Genomic DNA, 16,622 nt, shown 5'->3' on the forward strand with positions numbered 1-16,622 from the left:
TCCCTTTAGCATCTCTTGTAAGGTTGGTCTGGTTTTAACAAATACCTTTAATTTCTGCTTATCTGGAAATGTCCTAATTTTACCATCATATTTGAGGGACAATTTTGCTGGGTACATAATTCTTGGTTGGAAATTTTTCTCTTTCAGTGTTTTATATATACCATCCCACTGTCTCGCCTGCATGGTTTCTGTCGAGAAATCTGAGCTTAGTCTTACTGGTTTCCCCTTGTAGGTAACTTTTCGTTTTTCCCGTGTTGCTCTCATGATTCTTTCTTTGTCTTTGGTTTTGGTGAGTTTGATGATGTGGCTGAGTTTTTTAAAGTAGATCACCAGGCCTTGCTTTCAAGGTGCTTCTGAGTGAATTCAAACTTCTAACCTTTTAGTTAGCAGTTGAGTTAGCCATTTCCCCCACTCAGGCACTGACACACACTCTTTCTCTCTCTCTCTCTCTCTCCATATGTACACACATACATTTTGGCATGATTATATCTGGTGGTAGGATTATGGATGTTTTTTATTTCCTTGTATGTGCTTAACTGTATATTTCATAAATTTTCTACAATTATCATTTAGTATATTATTTTTGAAGAATTAAAATGTCCCTCAAGTCAAGGAACTTGACTCAGGCCCAGAACATATGAAGAGGGAAATGCTCCCTCAGGCTCCTGCTGCTGCTAGGACAGCAGCTATAAATAGTCATCATACTAGCTTCCAATCCTGTTTATTGCTGCTGCCAAAAGCAGGTTCTTACAGGAAAGGAAATCTTTTGCATTTACTGAGTGCTGCTAAATGCCAGACTTTTGGCTAGTTACTTTATCCTTATTTAATTTCACACCACCACCATGAAGTACATATTAGTAGCTTGCCAAGGTCCCCAACCTGATCAGCAACTGATCCAATACTTGAGTCAGGTGGTTTGGACACTTAAGTTTCATGTGCTTGTCCCTCAGGTTGCAGCAGCGATTATTCCTATCTTGCTCCTGCCCCCTGGTGATACAGCATGAGTATGAAGGTTAGACTTTATGGCAAAAGAAGAAAACCTGGATTTATTATATTGAAGACATAAGCCTTTGACCAATATGCTCACCTTTCATATTTTAACCTACTGCATACCCAGAGGTATATACCACAAAGTAAAAGCAAAGGTGTTGGCCAGCCAGCAAGGAGGAGCATCTGAGAAGAGAAAAAAGTATCTTGATTTTCTCTGGCTAATGTCTCAACATCTAAGCAGCCTGGTATATCAGTGAATATCACATGGTGTGCGGGTGGAGGGAGGCAAGCAGAATCATCTGGAACGCTCTTCTTTCTATTGTACTTTTATGTCATATACTTTTTATTACAGAACATTTCAAACATTTATAAATGGAGAGCAATGGATTTAAAGGATGTCAAGTCCCATCATCTAGCTTCAAAAATTGTCCACTCATACATACCAATCTGGCGCCATCCGTACCCCACCCTCCACTTCCCCCATCCCACCTTTATGTTATTTTCAAGCAAATGGGATGCTCTTTCACTCCTGCTACTTTTATAACAACCAAATGTACTAATCAACACAATGGCAAACTGTACATTCTTGGAAAAACTGTCTGCTTATATTATACTCATACAGACTTGTATGTTTCATGCTTTACTTCCTGTGTACATGTATGCCCACGTGTATGTGAGTCATGATAGGCCAGAAGCAATCCTTTCAGACATCACTCCTTATTTCCTCACATTCACTTCAGAGTTCTTTCCTGATGATTTGTGAAAATCTGGCAATTTGGGAGAAACAAGCCATGAGAAGCGTGAATTTCAAAGCAGTTGGCCTGGGGCGGGAGAAGCAGTACCCACTCATTTATTCATTTGTGTTCATTATTTGTTTATTTATCTTCATTCTTCATTCCTGTACGCATTGGACGTCCATGCATGGCCGTCCCACTCCATTCTGTGCTCTCTTTCTTCTTCCTCACTCTAAATCTGATTCTTCCCTGTCTTTTCCTTGAAACTTAGGAACAGTTTACAACTTATCTGGTGGTCTTTCTGCCTCAGGGGTGGTAGCTTATGCAGTTGTGTTTGTATCAGTCCCTTAGGCGAAGATTCCAGAACTTCAACCTCAAAATGGCTCCTCTTTTGATTCTCAGCTCAGATTCCCCTTTACTATTGAATGAAGCCTCTCTGGATTCAGTCAGAGATTTGGTGCTCCTCTTTCAGTCTGTTCTCTGTCTTTTGTACTTTCCTCAGCAATAGGGTAAGCTTCAAGTCCCCCCATTTGCATAAGTCCCTTCCAAGGCTTATACCTGATTTTGTTTTTGTTATTTTATTTTTCTTCAAGAATGTCCTCAGCAATTATATAAACTTTTGTTGTTGTTGTTGATATACAAACTTTAGAAGACACAAAATCTGGATCCATCCCTCATCTACCTCCAAGATAGTAATTGTATTTTCCTGTGATTATGTATTCACATGTTTTGGACTCTAGGCCTGGCACAGTGTCAGCCACATACCAAAAACCAAACCCACTGCCACTGAGTCAATTCTGACTCATATTGACCCTATAGGGTTTCCAAGGCTGTCAATGTTTATGGAAGAAGACTGCCGCATCCTTCTCCCATGGAGCAGCTGGTTAGTTTGAACCACTGAACTTTTATAGCACTGAGAATTCAAAGTGAGGTGGACAGGACTTCCTGTCTCAAGTCCAATTTCACTTCCTTCACTTGAGGCACCGGAAGCTATCCTTGACTCTCTAGGATAAACATACAGTACCACAGGCATCTAGGGCCAGCATCTAGTTGGGTTACCCTCACAAGGTGCCTTTTTTAAAAACTGAAAAATAATCTTTTAGTTATTAATAAAAGCACACGTTTATTGCAGAAAAGAGGAAAATACAGATAGTGAAAGAGAAGAAAATAAATACCATAAAATCCACTACCCCGAGATACAACTGGGTAAACATTCTTTACTTCTACATACATATCTAGGGGCACTGGTGGGGTAGTGCCTAAGGCATTTGACTGCTAACCAGAAGGCTGGCAGTTCAAACCCACCAGCCACTCCTGGGAAGGAAGACAGGGCAATCTACTTCCATAAAGATAATTGCCTCGGAAACCCAAGGAGGGTTCTCTATGAGTCAAGTCCCACACGACAGCAGTGGGTATACTTATCTGCACCTATTTATTTTAAAAACTGGAATCATGCTATACTTAGTATACTGTTAACATCTCAGTAAATTTTTAAATAGTGAAACTTAATTTAAAAAAAGATTTTGATAATATTGATTTGTAATCTGAAACAAGGAGTCCTGGTGGCACAATGGTTAAAACGCTCAGCTGTTAAGCAAGGGCAGTTGGAACCCACAAGCTGATTCATTGTAGAAAGATGTGGCAGTCTGCTTCTCTAAAGATTTACAGTCTCAGAAACTCTGGGGGGACAGTTCTACTCTGTTCTATAGGGTTGCTATGAGTCGGAATCTACTCGTCAGCTGTGGGTTTGCAAACCAAAAATGCTAAGTATCTTGTTCTAGTCCACACGGGTTAATGTCACCTAAAACAAATCAAACCAAACCTGCTGCTGTCAAGTCAGATGTGACTCATAGGGACCCCTCCTTGGGTTTCTGAGGCACTATCACTATGAAAGTAGATTGCCTAACCTTCCTTCCCAGGAGTGGCTGGTGGGTTTGAACCGCCAGCCTTCTGGTTAGCAGTCAAATCCTTTAGGTACTACACCACCAAGAGCCTCCACCTAGATAATGTAAATGAGGAGTCCCTGGGTGACAATCTCAGCTACTAACCGAAAGACTGGTGTTTTTAATACAGCAAGAGGGGCCTCGAAGATCGGAAAGAAGATCTACTTCTGAAAGGTCATAATCATTGAAAACTTTGTGGAGTGCGTTCTACTCTCAAACACATGGGGTCACCCTGAGTCAGCATTAATTGGACAGCAACTTTAAAAAAAGAAATTAATATAAATAAATACAGGATTATATAGTTGTATATATAGATGTAGGCACTATATGGAAGGAGCCATAGTGGCACAACGGTTAAGCACTCAGCTGCTAACCCCACTCAGCAAGACCTGGAGATCTGCTACCATAAAGATTTTGTTGTTATGTGCCGTGGAGTCCCGGACTCATAGTGACCCCTCCTTGGGTTTCCTAGGTGGTATCACTGCGGAAGTAGATTGCCCAACCTTCCTTCCCAGGAGTGGCTGGGGGTTTGAATCACCAGCCTTCTGGTTAGCAGTCAAGTGCCTTAGGCACTAAGCTACCAGAGCTCCTACCATAAAGATAACAGCCTACAAAATCCTATGAAGCTGTTCTACTTTGTCACATGGGGACGCTGATTCGGAATCGTCTTGACGCCACGTAACAACTATGTATATAAACTTATATAATATAAAAAGAGTGCAATTATAGAGAGCTTTTTATCTGTAATGGGTTGGCGTCAGTTCATCGCACAACTCCGACGACACCCTTCATATAATCTGTAAAAGTCACTGCGGCTCAATGCGTGAATACTTACTTAAGAAAAAAAATGGAGACGGACTCGGTGGGTCTTCTAGCTAGATAATTTCACAGGGAAGCGTTTTGAAGTTGAGGAAGGTTCAGTTAGGATTGGTTATTAGATACAAACATTACATTTCCTCCAGTAAAAAACGGGCGGGAAGCCTCAACCCATTTGAAAATTACTGAGGTGGAAAACGCATCTCGCCACAGTTTGCAACTACGGGACACCGTGGAACTCCCACACTAGGATTGGCGCGGGGCCTGCTGGGAGTTGTAGTGCAGGTCTCGGCTTCGGTGCACTGAGACTGGGCCCCGCGAGACTACGTTTCCCGGCAGGCTGCGCGCCAAAGCCGCTGGCGGGACTGGAGCTGCCGTGCTGGCGATAAGACAGCGAGCTCCCTGTTAGCCTTAGTACCTGTCGTGGAGATGGCTTCTTTCGTCACGGAAGTTCTGGCACACTCGGGGAGGCTGGAGAAGGAGGATCTCGGCACAAGGATTAGCCGCCTCACCCGGCAGGTGGACGACATCAAGGTGAGGGCGGGGCAGTTGCCGGCTGACTAGAAAAGGACTCCTGGTGTGTGTGTTAGTGGACTGGAGAGAGGAGTGGGTGCTTAGGGACAGAGTGTGGTGGATACTGCCTGAGTCGGGCCTGTCGGAGAGATTAAGGTGTGAGAGTGTGTGGGGAGAATGAAGAGAGGGCTGAGCAGTGTGTGTATTGAGGACGAAGTTTGGAGTGAGAGGCCAAACTGCTGTTGGGAACAGCGGAGGCGAGGAGGTCTGGGACTGTAGGGTGGGAAAGGTGGTGACTGGAGGAGTGTTGGGGAGTGAGGTTAGGTTGGGAAGGAATGGAGTAGGGGAGGAGGGATACTGATGGACGAGCAGAGCCGGGGAGGTGGGGCCCCGAAGCGCAGAGGTTTGTAGGGAGTGGGCATTAAGAGAAGGTTAGAAGTGCGGACAGGACCTGTCTAACAATCTGTGTTTTACCTCCTCTATCCACTCGTCTTCGGTCTGTTTGTACTATTTATTGATGAATATAATAGTGCCATACTCCTCATGGATATTTTTGTTATTACAACCTATTATAAATATATTTATTAAACTCTCTTCTCCATACTCAAGCCCTTTAGACTATGCTGAGTGTTACCAAAAATATGAATGGCACTTCCATGAACCCTGCTACGTTGAACTGATAGAAAAACAAAAAGCACATATAGTCACACACAGCTTCACTTTGTACTCACAGTGTTACCTTTTCAGAGATGCCCACATCTTTGTTGCTTTGGTTTAATATTACGCATACCTACAGAAATCTGGGGAGCTATGGTGGCGTAATGCTTAAGGCAAGTGACTGCTAACCAGAAGGCTGGCGGTTCAAACCCACCAGCCACTCCTGGGCAGGAAGGTTGGGCAATCTACTTTCACAGTAATACTGCCTGGAAACCCAAGGAGTGGTCGCTATGAGTCGGATCTGACTTCACGGCAGTGAGTTTGTTTTTTCTTGGTTTACAGAAATCTGGATTGTAGGGAGCAAGTCTGGGACCATACCATACAGGCACAAGATAACAGCTCTGACAAACCCTTTTGGTTTAACTTTAAGTTACTGAAAAGTAAATATTTTTAAATATTCATGTCTTTGGCATCTTTAACGTGGCTTTAGGACGTTAAATTTTCACCACGTTTTTAATATGACAAAAAGATGGTGCTAAAGGCTCCTATATGTTCTGAAGCTAACTTAACAGGTTTTTTCCCCCCTCTAGCTTCTTTTACCAGCATGAATCTTTAGCCAATTGAGAATTACTTTCTCCACACAGTCCCACTTCTTTTTCAAACTCCCCTATTTTATTTATATTGCTCCCCTTTGTCTAGATTGTCATTTCTCCATTTTTACCTGTTGTATTTCTACCCATTTTTCAAGTTCCATCTCAAATGTAGCCTGCATGAAAAAAATCCCCATTTTTCCCAAGGTAGAGATGATCACTTTCTCAGTTGTTCTTCTAAAGGACTTTGTAACTCTGTTGCACGATCACATTTCAGCCCTGTATACTAGTTACTTCTTGTTGTTATGTGCCGGCCAGCTGTTTCTGACTTATAGTGACCCCTCCTTGGGTTTCCGAGGCAGTATCACTACAGAGGTAGGTTACCCAATCTTCCTTCCAAGGAGTGGCTGGTGGGTTTGAACCATCAGCCTTCTGATTAGCAGTCAAATGCCTTAGGTACTAGTGCATAGTATCTTTCTACCTAAAAGGGATTTATCTGTGGGTAAGCATCCTTTTATTGTTGTTTCTTCCAAAGCCCTGAATGCATAGTATGTGTTCAGTAATTTGCTTATTAAATTAATTTGAATTAAAGGAGATGAAACTCAAATCAATGTAGGCTTTAAGAATAGGCAAATGGGAATAAACCCATACATGGTTTGGGCAGATGATATTCCTACAAGTATATTTGTATATGCTATAAAATTGTCTATATGTAGCATAGAGCTAAGGGAACATAGTTAGGATAATTTCTTAGCCACAACTAAGCACCTTGAGGGAGTGAGTTGCTAGGCCTTCAGGCTTAGGACCATGGTCATGGGGTTCAGCAAGCTCAATTGGCACAGCATAATAAACAAAAACATTGTTCTACATCCTACTTTGATGAGTAGAAACTGGGGTCTTAAAAGCTTGTGAGTAATCATCAAAGATGCAACTATTGGTCTCTCCTCATCCAGAGCAAAGAAAATCAAAGACACATGGAAACAATTAGTCCAAAGGACTAATGGACCATGAGAACCTCAGCTTACATGACTGTGGGACTGGAAGAATGAGATGGTGCCTGGCTACCATAGCCAACCACTCAAAAAAGGGCCAAAATTAGACATCCTGGATAGAGTGGGAGAAAAATGTGGAACAAAATTAAAAAAGTACTTAAACGACTGGGCTTCCTGGTCGGAGAGAAACTGGTAAAACCCGAGAGACCCTTTGGGCCTGGAATTGAACTCACTATTATGGCTAACTTTCAGCCAAATAATAGGCCTAGGAGCTGAATAACTGCATCAGGGAGATGTACTCCTTAGAACACTCAACCCTGGGAGATCAGAAGGGCATTGTTAGCATAGGAATGCATAGGCAAGAAGGGCACAGGGAAAGGGTAACTGCAGAGAGGAAGTGGGAGGTGAGCTATTACACTGTGGGGATTGTAATCAGTGTCACAAAACAAAATGTGCGTGAACTGTTGAATGTAAAAGGAATCTTTTGTAAAGTTTCACCCAAATCACAATAAAAAGTTAAAAAAAAATGAGGTCTTAAAATTTTATAGGTAAGAAGATAGAAATTAATAAATTGATTAAGGTATATAGGCTATGAATTTAATTTGCCCATTTATTTTCTTTTTAATTAGATATCTGATTAACATAGGTGGCTACAATCTGAGCTGATTTAGTTAAATATGAGACCTCCTGACCTTAGCTTTGTTTTTTTCAATGTTTGTATAACTCTTGGTTACTGTTGGGGTGTGACAGTTATGTCTTCTTGTACCCTCATGTTATTGAACCTAACTTAAGGGTGGGAGAAATGTGTTTTTCAATGAAACATGTTGACTGCAAGGAAAAGTTAAGGAGTATGGGTAATTGACAAGAAAGTCCAATATGGAAGTTGCCTCAGGGAGGACAAACTATGTATTTTTCACAGGACTCTCTACTCATCTAATTTTCTGTATTATATTATAGGGTGAGGTATGCAGTATGATCAGCAAGAAGTACAGTGAATTTCTGCCTAGCATGCAAAGTGCACAGGACCTGGTTACCCAGGTGGATAAGTTATCTGATGACATTGATCAGCTGAAATCCAGGATAGAGAGCGAGGTAAGAGTAGTTTGTTATATTACGTAGGTTTGTAGGCAGGCAGTTCAGCTTCTTGACTCCTTAGACAACAAAGTTCTTTTCAGCTTTTCAGGATTCACTTTTCTTATTGGTAAATGTAGGAGGTTGAACTATATGATTTTAAAGTGACTTTTAATTTAAAAATAAATATTTCCAAAATTATAGTTTAAACTTCTGTATGATAGAATTTCTTTTTGCTGTAATAATAATAATGTCTTTCATTTTATTAGCATTTTATATATAATTTTTAAAAAATACTTCTGGATTATATTGTCTTCATAATAAAATAAACAGGTGAAGCTTAGTATCAGTTTTCTGGAAAACTGGTGTGAATGGCCCACCACAGCACTCTACTTCCTGTCATAAAGCCAGTTTCTCTGGGCAAACAGAGAGTCATTGCTCTTCCTGTAGTGTGTCATTTTGTGGGAATAGTGCTCGTTTTACTTTTTATGGAAAATCTGACAGATTTTAGAACTGTGTACCATGTTTGCAGGAATACCATCTTCACAAAAAGAAGGAAGCCAGTCTGGAAGTGGGAATATCCATTATAATTTTGAAAACATTTTCACATGTATTATCTCACTAGGATTTTACTCTTGCATTTTTCTTGTAGGAAAACTAGGCTATTGAAAGAATGCAGGTTGATAGTAGAGGTTTAAATAAATTCCAGTCTTAGGTGACCTTTATATCTATTTCTAAATTATTATGCAGGACTCACTGACATCCAAAATGATGATGTTGAGGTATTCACAGGATCCTCAACACCAAGAAAAGCATCATATCTGTTCTCTACATGAGTTACTAAAGAAGGAAAGTGCACAAATGTGTTTTTCAAAAGTTCTTTGTAAAACTTGATTCATAAGTAGAGAAACCCCTGGTTACCTAGAAAATTCATTTAACAGCCCATTCACTGATCATCCTGATAAGAGATTTTAATAAAAATCAACCTGTTATTATACAGCCCTGTCACAGTTCAAGTAATATTCCCAAAGTATATTTGTATTCAGTTGATTGATCAATGAGCCAGTAATTCCATCTTAGACTGTATATTAGAAATGAAGTATCTGGAAGAAGAAAAGCAGTGAGCTCTCTGTGCCTTATGCTGGCCAGGTGATAACTGGTGACACTTACTCAGTGCTGGTTGTATTTTGAGAGAAAGTTCATCCAGATGAAAAAGTCCAGGCCTGACCACTCTACATCTGAAGAACGATGAAAGAAACTGAGGGTCCCTAGCCTTGAAAATAAACATCTTCAAGATTTGAAGGCCTGTCATATGGGTGAAAGATTCTAATTTATGGCTCAAAAGAACAATTAGATTCAATAGGTGAATGTTATATGAAAGTTTAATCAGTCATTTGATATATTTTTTGGCTAAAGGAGCTCTGGTAGCATAGTGCCTAAGGCACTTGACTGTTAACCAGAAGGCTAGTGGTTCAAACCCACCAGCCACTCCTCGAAAGGAAGGCTGGGCAATCTACTTCCGTAGTGATACTGCCTCGGAAACCCAAGGAGGGGTCACTATGAGTCGGATCCGACTCGATGGCATATAACAACAATAACAACATAATGGCTAAATACTGGTAGACTTTTATTTCAAAGTGTGAATCTCTTTATTGATGTGGATGAGTAAAATGGTGTGATACAGCACTAAATAGGAATAATTCAGCTGGAAAGAGGAGATATAGCTAAGGTTGGCTTCCTGTAGTAAATAATGTCCAAACCAAGACCTGGAGCGATAGGTAATTAGGTGAAAAGGGAAAGAAAGTGTTTAGGGGACAGCATTGCAGAGGCATGGAGGTAACTGAGAGATGTTGCTTTCAGAGATCTGTAGGTATTCCATGTGGGACAGAATGGGAGATGGATTCTGATTCAACATAAGAAAATAACTTTCTAAGAGTTACCCAACTATACAGTGAGTTACTTGGCAATTGGGATTCCCTTCTAGTAATACAGGTGGATGAGCTCTCTGATGAAAACTAGCTACTTAAATTTAGAATGTATGATGACTTGAAGACGGAATGTTGATGATCGTGAGTATTCCTGCATAGGATGGGTAAGGTTTTGTACTGGGTGGACCTCTCAGGTCTCTTCCTGTTGTATTCTATACTTTTCATTCCTCTAAACTAGCATTTAAATTTCAATGTGAATTATACTGACCTAATGCTTATTGATTAGCTGAAAATGTTTTATTTTGTAGATATGGTGTAGTTTAAAAGTACTTGTCTTTGATGTGTGAATTAGGTCCGCCGGGATCTTCATGTATCAACTGCTGAATTTACAGAATTGAAGCAACAGTTGGAAAGAGATTCAGTGGTCCTAAGTTTGCTTAAGCAGCTACAAGAGGTCAGTCAATTCAACTCAAACTTTAGTGTTTTGGTCATGAGGAAGTTATTTTTTCAATTGATCCCATTATTCCGTGGGTAACAGCTGACTGTATATATATATATATTTTTTTTTTTTTTTCATATTTTAAATACAGAAAAAACAGACTTGACACAATAGGATGTATAAAATAAATACTGAACAACTTATCTTTTCAGTTTTCCACTGCTATTGAAGAATATAATTGTGCATTAGCAGAGAAGAAGTATGTCACTGCTGCTGTGCGTCTGGAAGAGGTATTAAATATTTCCCCCCAAGCATGAGCAATTAGTACTGTTCTTGTTTTCAGTAAATTTTGTGTCCCATGTATTCCTTACCATTATACAGGTATATTCTAATTGCTCTGAGTCCAGATGGAATGTTTAACAATGATTCCGTTTCACTACCAGGCACAGAAATGCTTGAAGTTACTAAAATCCAGAAAATGCTTTGATTTAAAAATGTTGAAATCTCTCAGCATGGAACTCACAATACAGAAACAGAACATACTTTATCATCTTGGAGAAGAGTGGCAGAAGCTGATTGTATGGAAGTGCCCACCATCAAAAGGTGCTGCTGACTTCAGGCAGATGCTTTGCTTAAGCTGCCTAAACCAGTTTGGCCTCTGAATATAATCTAAATATCTTATATTGGCAGATGAGAAGGTTTCAGTCATTAATCTCTTAAGTCTATATTCTATATTAAGTTATCACATTAAGCAACATGCTTTGTTAGGACCAACTCATCTGGGTCCCCAGAATGCCCTTACTTTACTTCCCTTATGTCTTTCTGTCCCCTTTCCTAGGAAAGTGAGGAAAAATGTTTGGGTGGGTGGAGTCCATGTGGTGTGAGTGTGGTAGTGGAGGTGTTAGCGGTTTAAGACCACACTTAGTTTCCATTGCATTGTAGGGTGTACCCGTTGCCAACAGCCCAAATCCCAACAGTTTATCTTGACTAGAAAGCTTCAAGACACTCTTTAGCCATTTTTTCCTCCAATTGGCAAAATGTGGCAGGCACAGAAATACTGGAAGTTACTAAAATGCAGGAAATAATTTAATATAAAAATGTTAATTTTCTTTACAACTTAATTTATATGAAATCTCTGCATGCCCAATGTCATTATGCTTGTGTGTAGAGGAGGGGTTTGGGGCAATTTTTCTTAGTCCTTGAGAGAAAAATGTGACAAAATCCTGGAGTAAGGAGTGCTTTGCAGAGTGAGGAAGTAGGATTGCTCTGACCTTGATTTGGGTTTATGCTCCTTGGTTCTCAGCCCCTCTGCCCATCTCCAGGGATGAGTCCCCTTTGATGTCTTGGTTTATCTCAGAGTGAAACTTCAGAGAATGTATGTAAAGGAAATGCCATTAAACTTGGCATATTTTCTAACATTGAAGCTTTAAATTTTATTTATTTCAGGGGAAAAATCACAGTCTCCCCCTTGTTTCCTTTTCTAGATCCACTTTGGTGTCTAAATACTTTATGCATGTATGTGTATATGTTTATCAGATATTTTCAAGGATGTAAGAAAATTTTGGATTCTGTACCAAGTATACTTTAAAATTGAAAGAAGGTTGCAGATATATTGAATTGTTATATGACACACCTTATCTTTAAATTTGTTTCGCAGGCAATTTTCACTGCTTGGTAAGAAAGAACATGGAAAAGAAAGGTCTTAAATGAAACTAGGGCCTCACTTTTCATTCCTTGTCCTCATTCAGTCATTGATTACACATTTAATAAGCATTTATGGTGATCATATCACCTTGATTTTGTACTTATTTTGATTCTTTGAACATACAAAAAAAAAAAAAAAGGCATTGCCTGTTTTAAAGTGATGCCAAGGACATGTATGTCATAATTAATATGTGGTTGCATTAGAAATATACTGTAATAAAATCTTAGTATTTAGGAATTTCAGTAGACAATGGGCTCTTACAAATAGAAGTGGGCACATCTTGTACTGCTAAAATAGCTGATACCCCCTGATGCCTTTTGCTTAGATACCAGCAGCTTGGAATCTTGCCTACAAACGGAACTTCATTTATGCACTGAACAGTCCCAGAAGGAGGAGAATACCCCTGTACCATCCATCAGTTCTGTTCTCTTGGCATTTTCTATTCTTGGGGAGTTACACACCAAGCTTAAATCATTTGGTAAGGCATACTACTTTGTTTTATATATATGTAGTCTCAGAAGGCCCAATGTTAAAGGAATGACAAAAGAGATTATAAAATATTCTCTGGAGAGTATCAACAATGGGTCATAGGATTTGGTCTCATGATTCATCAAATGAAATTGTCAAAGCCTTTTTAGGGCTTGGATCCTTCTCTTTTTCTTTCTTTCTTTTCTTTGTTTTTTTAACTAGTTGCTACTATTTATTGTATTTTTTAAAAAATAATTTAAATAAAAATCTATAGACAATCTGAGAAGCTTCATTGGGAAAACCTGCAGTGCTTAATGGTTGTTGGTAATGCCATGGATTATGTATTCTTGGTATTAGGCCCTAAGTCCAGTTTTTTGTTTTTTCTTTTTTTAACATGCTTATTTTCTAGAAGTTACTTCTTGTGATTTTTACTGAATATTCATATGAATTTTCAGGTAAGATGCTGCTGAAATATATCCTTAGGCCTCTGGTATCTTGTCCATCCCTTTATGCTGTGATAGAAAGCCAGCCGAACGTTGTTATCTTGCGTTTTGAATCTGTGATGACTGACTTGGAACATCCCTCACCATCTGAAGTTTTTGCAAAGATCAAACTGGTACTGGAAGTGCTCCAGAAACAGCTTCTAGGTATGTACCCCAATGTAGTGTGTTTATGTTTTGGAAAACTAAATATTATTTTTAAAAGCAAATATTATTGTAAGGAAGATAAAAATACCCATGATTTGAGTGAAGGGAGATTGTTGTTGTTATGTGCCATCAAGTCGGACCCGACTCATAGTGATCCCCCCCTTGGGTTTCTGAGGCAGTATCACTACGGAAGTAGATTGCCCCATCTTCCTTCCAAGGAGTGGCTGGTGGGTTTGAACCGCAAGCCTTCTGGTTAGCGGTCAAGTGCCTTAGCCACTATGCTACTAGAGCTCAAGGGAGATTAGGGGTGAGTAAATTATGCCATGGGAGCAAAAGCGTTACCATCTCATTTCTCGCTGTAATTTGCACTTATTCTCTGTTCCATATTGACAGATAAGTTATCAGTGGTTCTCTGGATTCTTTACCTGTGATATTTAGTTGAATTGTAGAAAGCACTTTTCTCACTGGACTTCTAGTAACATCACATTTTGAGATTCTTGCTTTAATTATTGGAGAATCAGGAATAAACAAAGTGGGGTTTTACATATTCATTGGGAAAAAACCATTAACTTGTTATAAACAAACTAGGCTTAACACAGGAAATAAATTCTATTTCACCTCAACCTACTAGTTAGATATTTATATATTCACACTTGAGATTGCCACTTTCTATATTGCTTGAATCATTTTGTTTTTGGTTGTCATACTATTAAAAGTAAAGTTTCTTCTAATGCTTTATTTTAATGCTGTTGTTTATTTTAGTCTACCTGAGTTACCTTCTTTTTGTTTTTCTCAGTTGTCTGGTTGAATAGTTAAACTAAGCATTCTTGCTGTGGAAAAAATAAAAAAGAAATGCTGCTATTGTCTATTTGTATTCCTGGTAGTCATGTATCACTTATTGTATATAGATTTATATGTAAATATAAATAATTTTTTCTGGTTTTGACACAAGCAAAGAAGAAAAAATTTCAAGACTTGCATAAAATGCAGAAATCCAAGATAGTTTTTCTAGTTTCTAAATCTTTCACTTAGGAAGAAATACATTTTTATTTTGATTAGCTAGAAACCAAGTTGTAAACAAAGTATCCAAGGATTAGAAAGAATCAGAGAGGCAATTCAGTCCACATACCTCTTTGATACTTGAATCTTCTCTATAATGTTCCCATCACTTGGTCTGATAGCCCAACTGAGTACCTTTAGTGAGAGGGAAATTAACTTCCCTTTGAATCATGCCATCCTACTTCTGGGCTGTGTGAGTACTAGGAAGATGTTTTTTTGTTGTCTGTTTTTTAAAAATTGTATCCCCTTCTCTATCTGTTAAATTACCGGAATGTATATTTTGCAAATTAAATTAGGGCAGTTGTTTTAAAATTTCTTCAAAATATTTTGCCCTGTCATCTCCATTTATTGATGTTAGTTCTTTGTGGAGCTATGCAGAACAGTTCTAATTTCTATTACACATAATGGACTTTGAAATTCTTTATGGTAGCTATTATTTCCCCTAAATTTTATCAGCAATATCCTTAGTTTTTTTTTTAATGACATAATTTTGAGTTTCCTTTATCTTCATTGCTCTTTTGTGAATTATATTCCATTTCTTCTTTATTCGTGTTACAGTTTATTGTATTCTCCTGTATTCTAGGTATAAAATAAAAAACCAAACTCAATGCCATTGAGTCGATGCTGACTCATAGCGACCCTCTTTGGGTTTCTGAGGCAGTGAATCTTTACAAAAATATATTGCCCAGTCTTCTTTCTGTGGAGTGGCTGGTGAATTTGAACCACCAACCTTTTGGTAAGCAGTCAGATGCCTTAGGCACTACACCACCAGAGGTCCTTTGTATTCTAGGTATGGTCTCAACTAATTCAGAACCAATTCAGAATAGTATGGGAGGCTTCATGCCCTCATTCTAAGTCTTGTACTTTTGTTAGTATAGTCTACAGTTAACTCATTGAGCTTAAGGTACATGAATATTCTGTGTTATACTCAATGCAAGCTGTTGCTCTCCTACCTTATGCTTGACATTAATCTTTGTTAAATTTGCTGTCATTTCTACTTCATATTACATGCATAATTGGTAACCATGTCTTCTTATAGTTTAATGTAAGTCAGTGATGATACTGTTACCTAGCATAAGGTGAAAGTCAGAAGGTGTTCAAGGGCATTACATTAGAAACTGCTTTCTAGTTTGACATTGATCAGTAGTCAACTTACTATTTTATTTGTAAGTTTTCTTTATAACTGGGATATAATATATTCAAAGCAGAAAACAGCTCATTTAGTATAGCTAGGTGCTTCTCTAATCTCTTTAGGTACTGTAAGCTTTAATTCCTTTTCTACCATTTATTCTTTCCTTTCTGATTTAGAGATCAGTGTTAGTTCAGAAACAAGGATATTTGGCAGAGAAGAAAAAGGGAAAACAAGTTTAGGAATTCTGTATTCTCTTTGACATCCGTGAACTGATATTTCCTTCCTTCATCTTCTTGATCCAAATATAACCTGAAAATCGTATCTTGAGTCACATTATTTCTTTTTGGATACTTCCACATTTTTTTGATTTAAGTTATTCTTCAACTTTATAAAGGCTTTTGCCCTTTATGTTCGTCTTTGCGTTTAAGCTCTTCTTTTCAGCTTTTGAATATGTAATTTTTTTCTCCTAAGTTTTCTTTACTATAATGCACCATTATACCAATAGCAAAGGACACTTAAAAGAGGAGAAAGGAAATTCTTTTGGAAGAATTTAGCAAAATATATAAAAAAAAGCTTTAACATGTTTATGTACTTTAAACCAGGATTTTGACTTCTAAAGGAATAATCTAAGCCCTTTACGTATAAGAATGTTCATTATAATATTTTTTATAATATAAAAATACTGGAAAAAAATGAAATCTTGAAGAATAGGAAAATGATTAAGTAAATAATATACCTATATGATGCATCACTTTGTGTAATTGTAAGTTACACCTTACAGTTTTCTTTCAAGCTAATGATTAAAACTACTAAAAAGCTAGCAGCAAACATTACAGTCAAGGATGAAAAACTTATTATTTTTAATTGTGATTTGGGTGAAGATTTACAGAGCAAATTCACTTTCCATACAGCAGTTCACATACACTTTGTCTCATGAC

At 38.4% G+C, this 16,622-nt stretch overlaps 2 protein-coding genes across 2 annotated transcripts in view; one reads left to right on the plus strand and one right to left on the minus strand.

Moving 5' to 3' along the window:
- The window catches only part of CLDN25 (claudin 25), a 4,541-nt gene extending 3,094 nt beyond the window's left edge, over nt 1-1,447 (minus strand). The window contains 2 exon segments of the mRNA XM_007936529.2: nt 903-987; nt 1,434-1,447. Coding sequence (XP_007934720.2) covers nt 903-987; nt 1,434-1,447 — 99 coding nt within the window.
- A 3,465-nt stretch (nt 1,448-4,912) lies between these two features.
- ZW10 (zw10 kinetochore protein) overlaps nt 4,913-16,622 on the plus strand; it is a 49,839-nt gene continuing 38,129 nt past the window's right edge. The window contains exons 1-7 of the mRNA XM_007936602.1: nt 4,913-5,017; nt 8,193-8,327; nt 10,587-10,688; nt 10,886-10,963; nt 11,117-11,276; nt 12,704-12,856; nt 13,302-13,493. Of these exons, the coding sequence (XP_007934793.1) occupies nt 4,913-5,017; nt 8,193-8,327; nt 10,587-10,688; nt 10,886-10,963; nt 11,117-11,276; nt 12,704-12,856; nt 13,302-13,493 (925 nt within the window). The remainder of the gene's footprint in view (nt 5,018-8,192; nt 8,328-10,586; nt 10,689-10,885; nt 10,964-11,116; nt 11,277-12,703; nt 12,857-13,301; nt 13,494-16,622) is intronic.

Source organism: Orycteropus afer, unplaced genomic scaffold (assembly GCF_000298275.1).
Source record: "Orycteropus afer afer isolate SDZICR_OR568_19922 unplaced genomic scaffold, OryAfe1.0 scaffold00036, whole genome shotgun sequence".
Lineage (NCBI taxonomy): Eukaryota > Metazoa > Chordata > Mammalia > Tubulidentata > Orycteropodidae > Orycteropus > Orycteropus afer.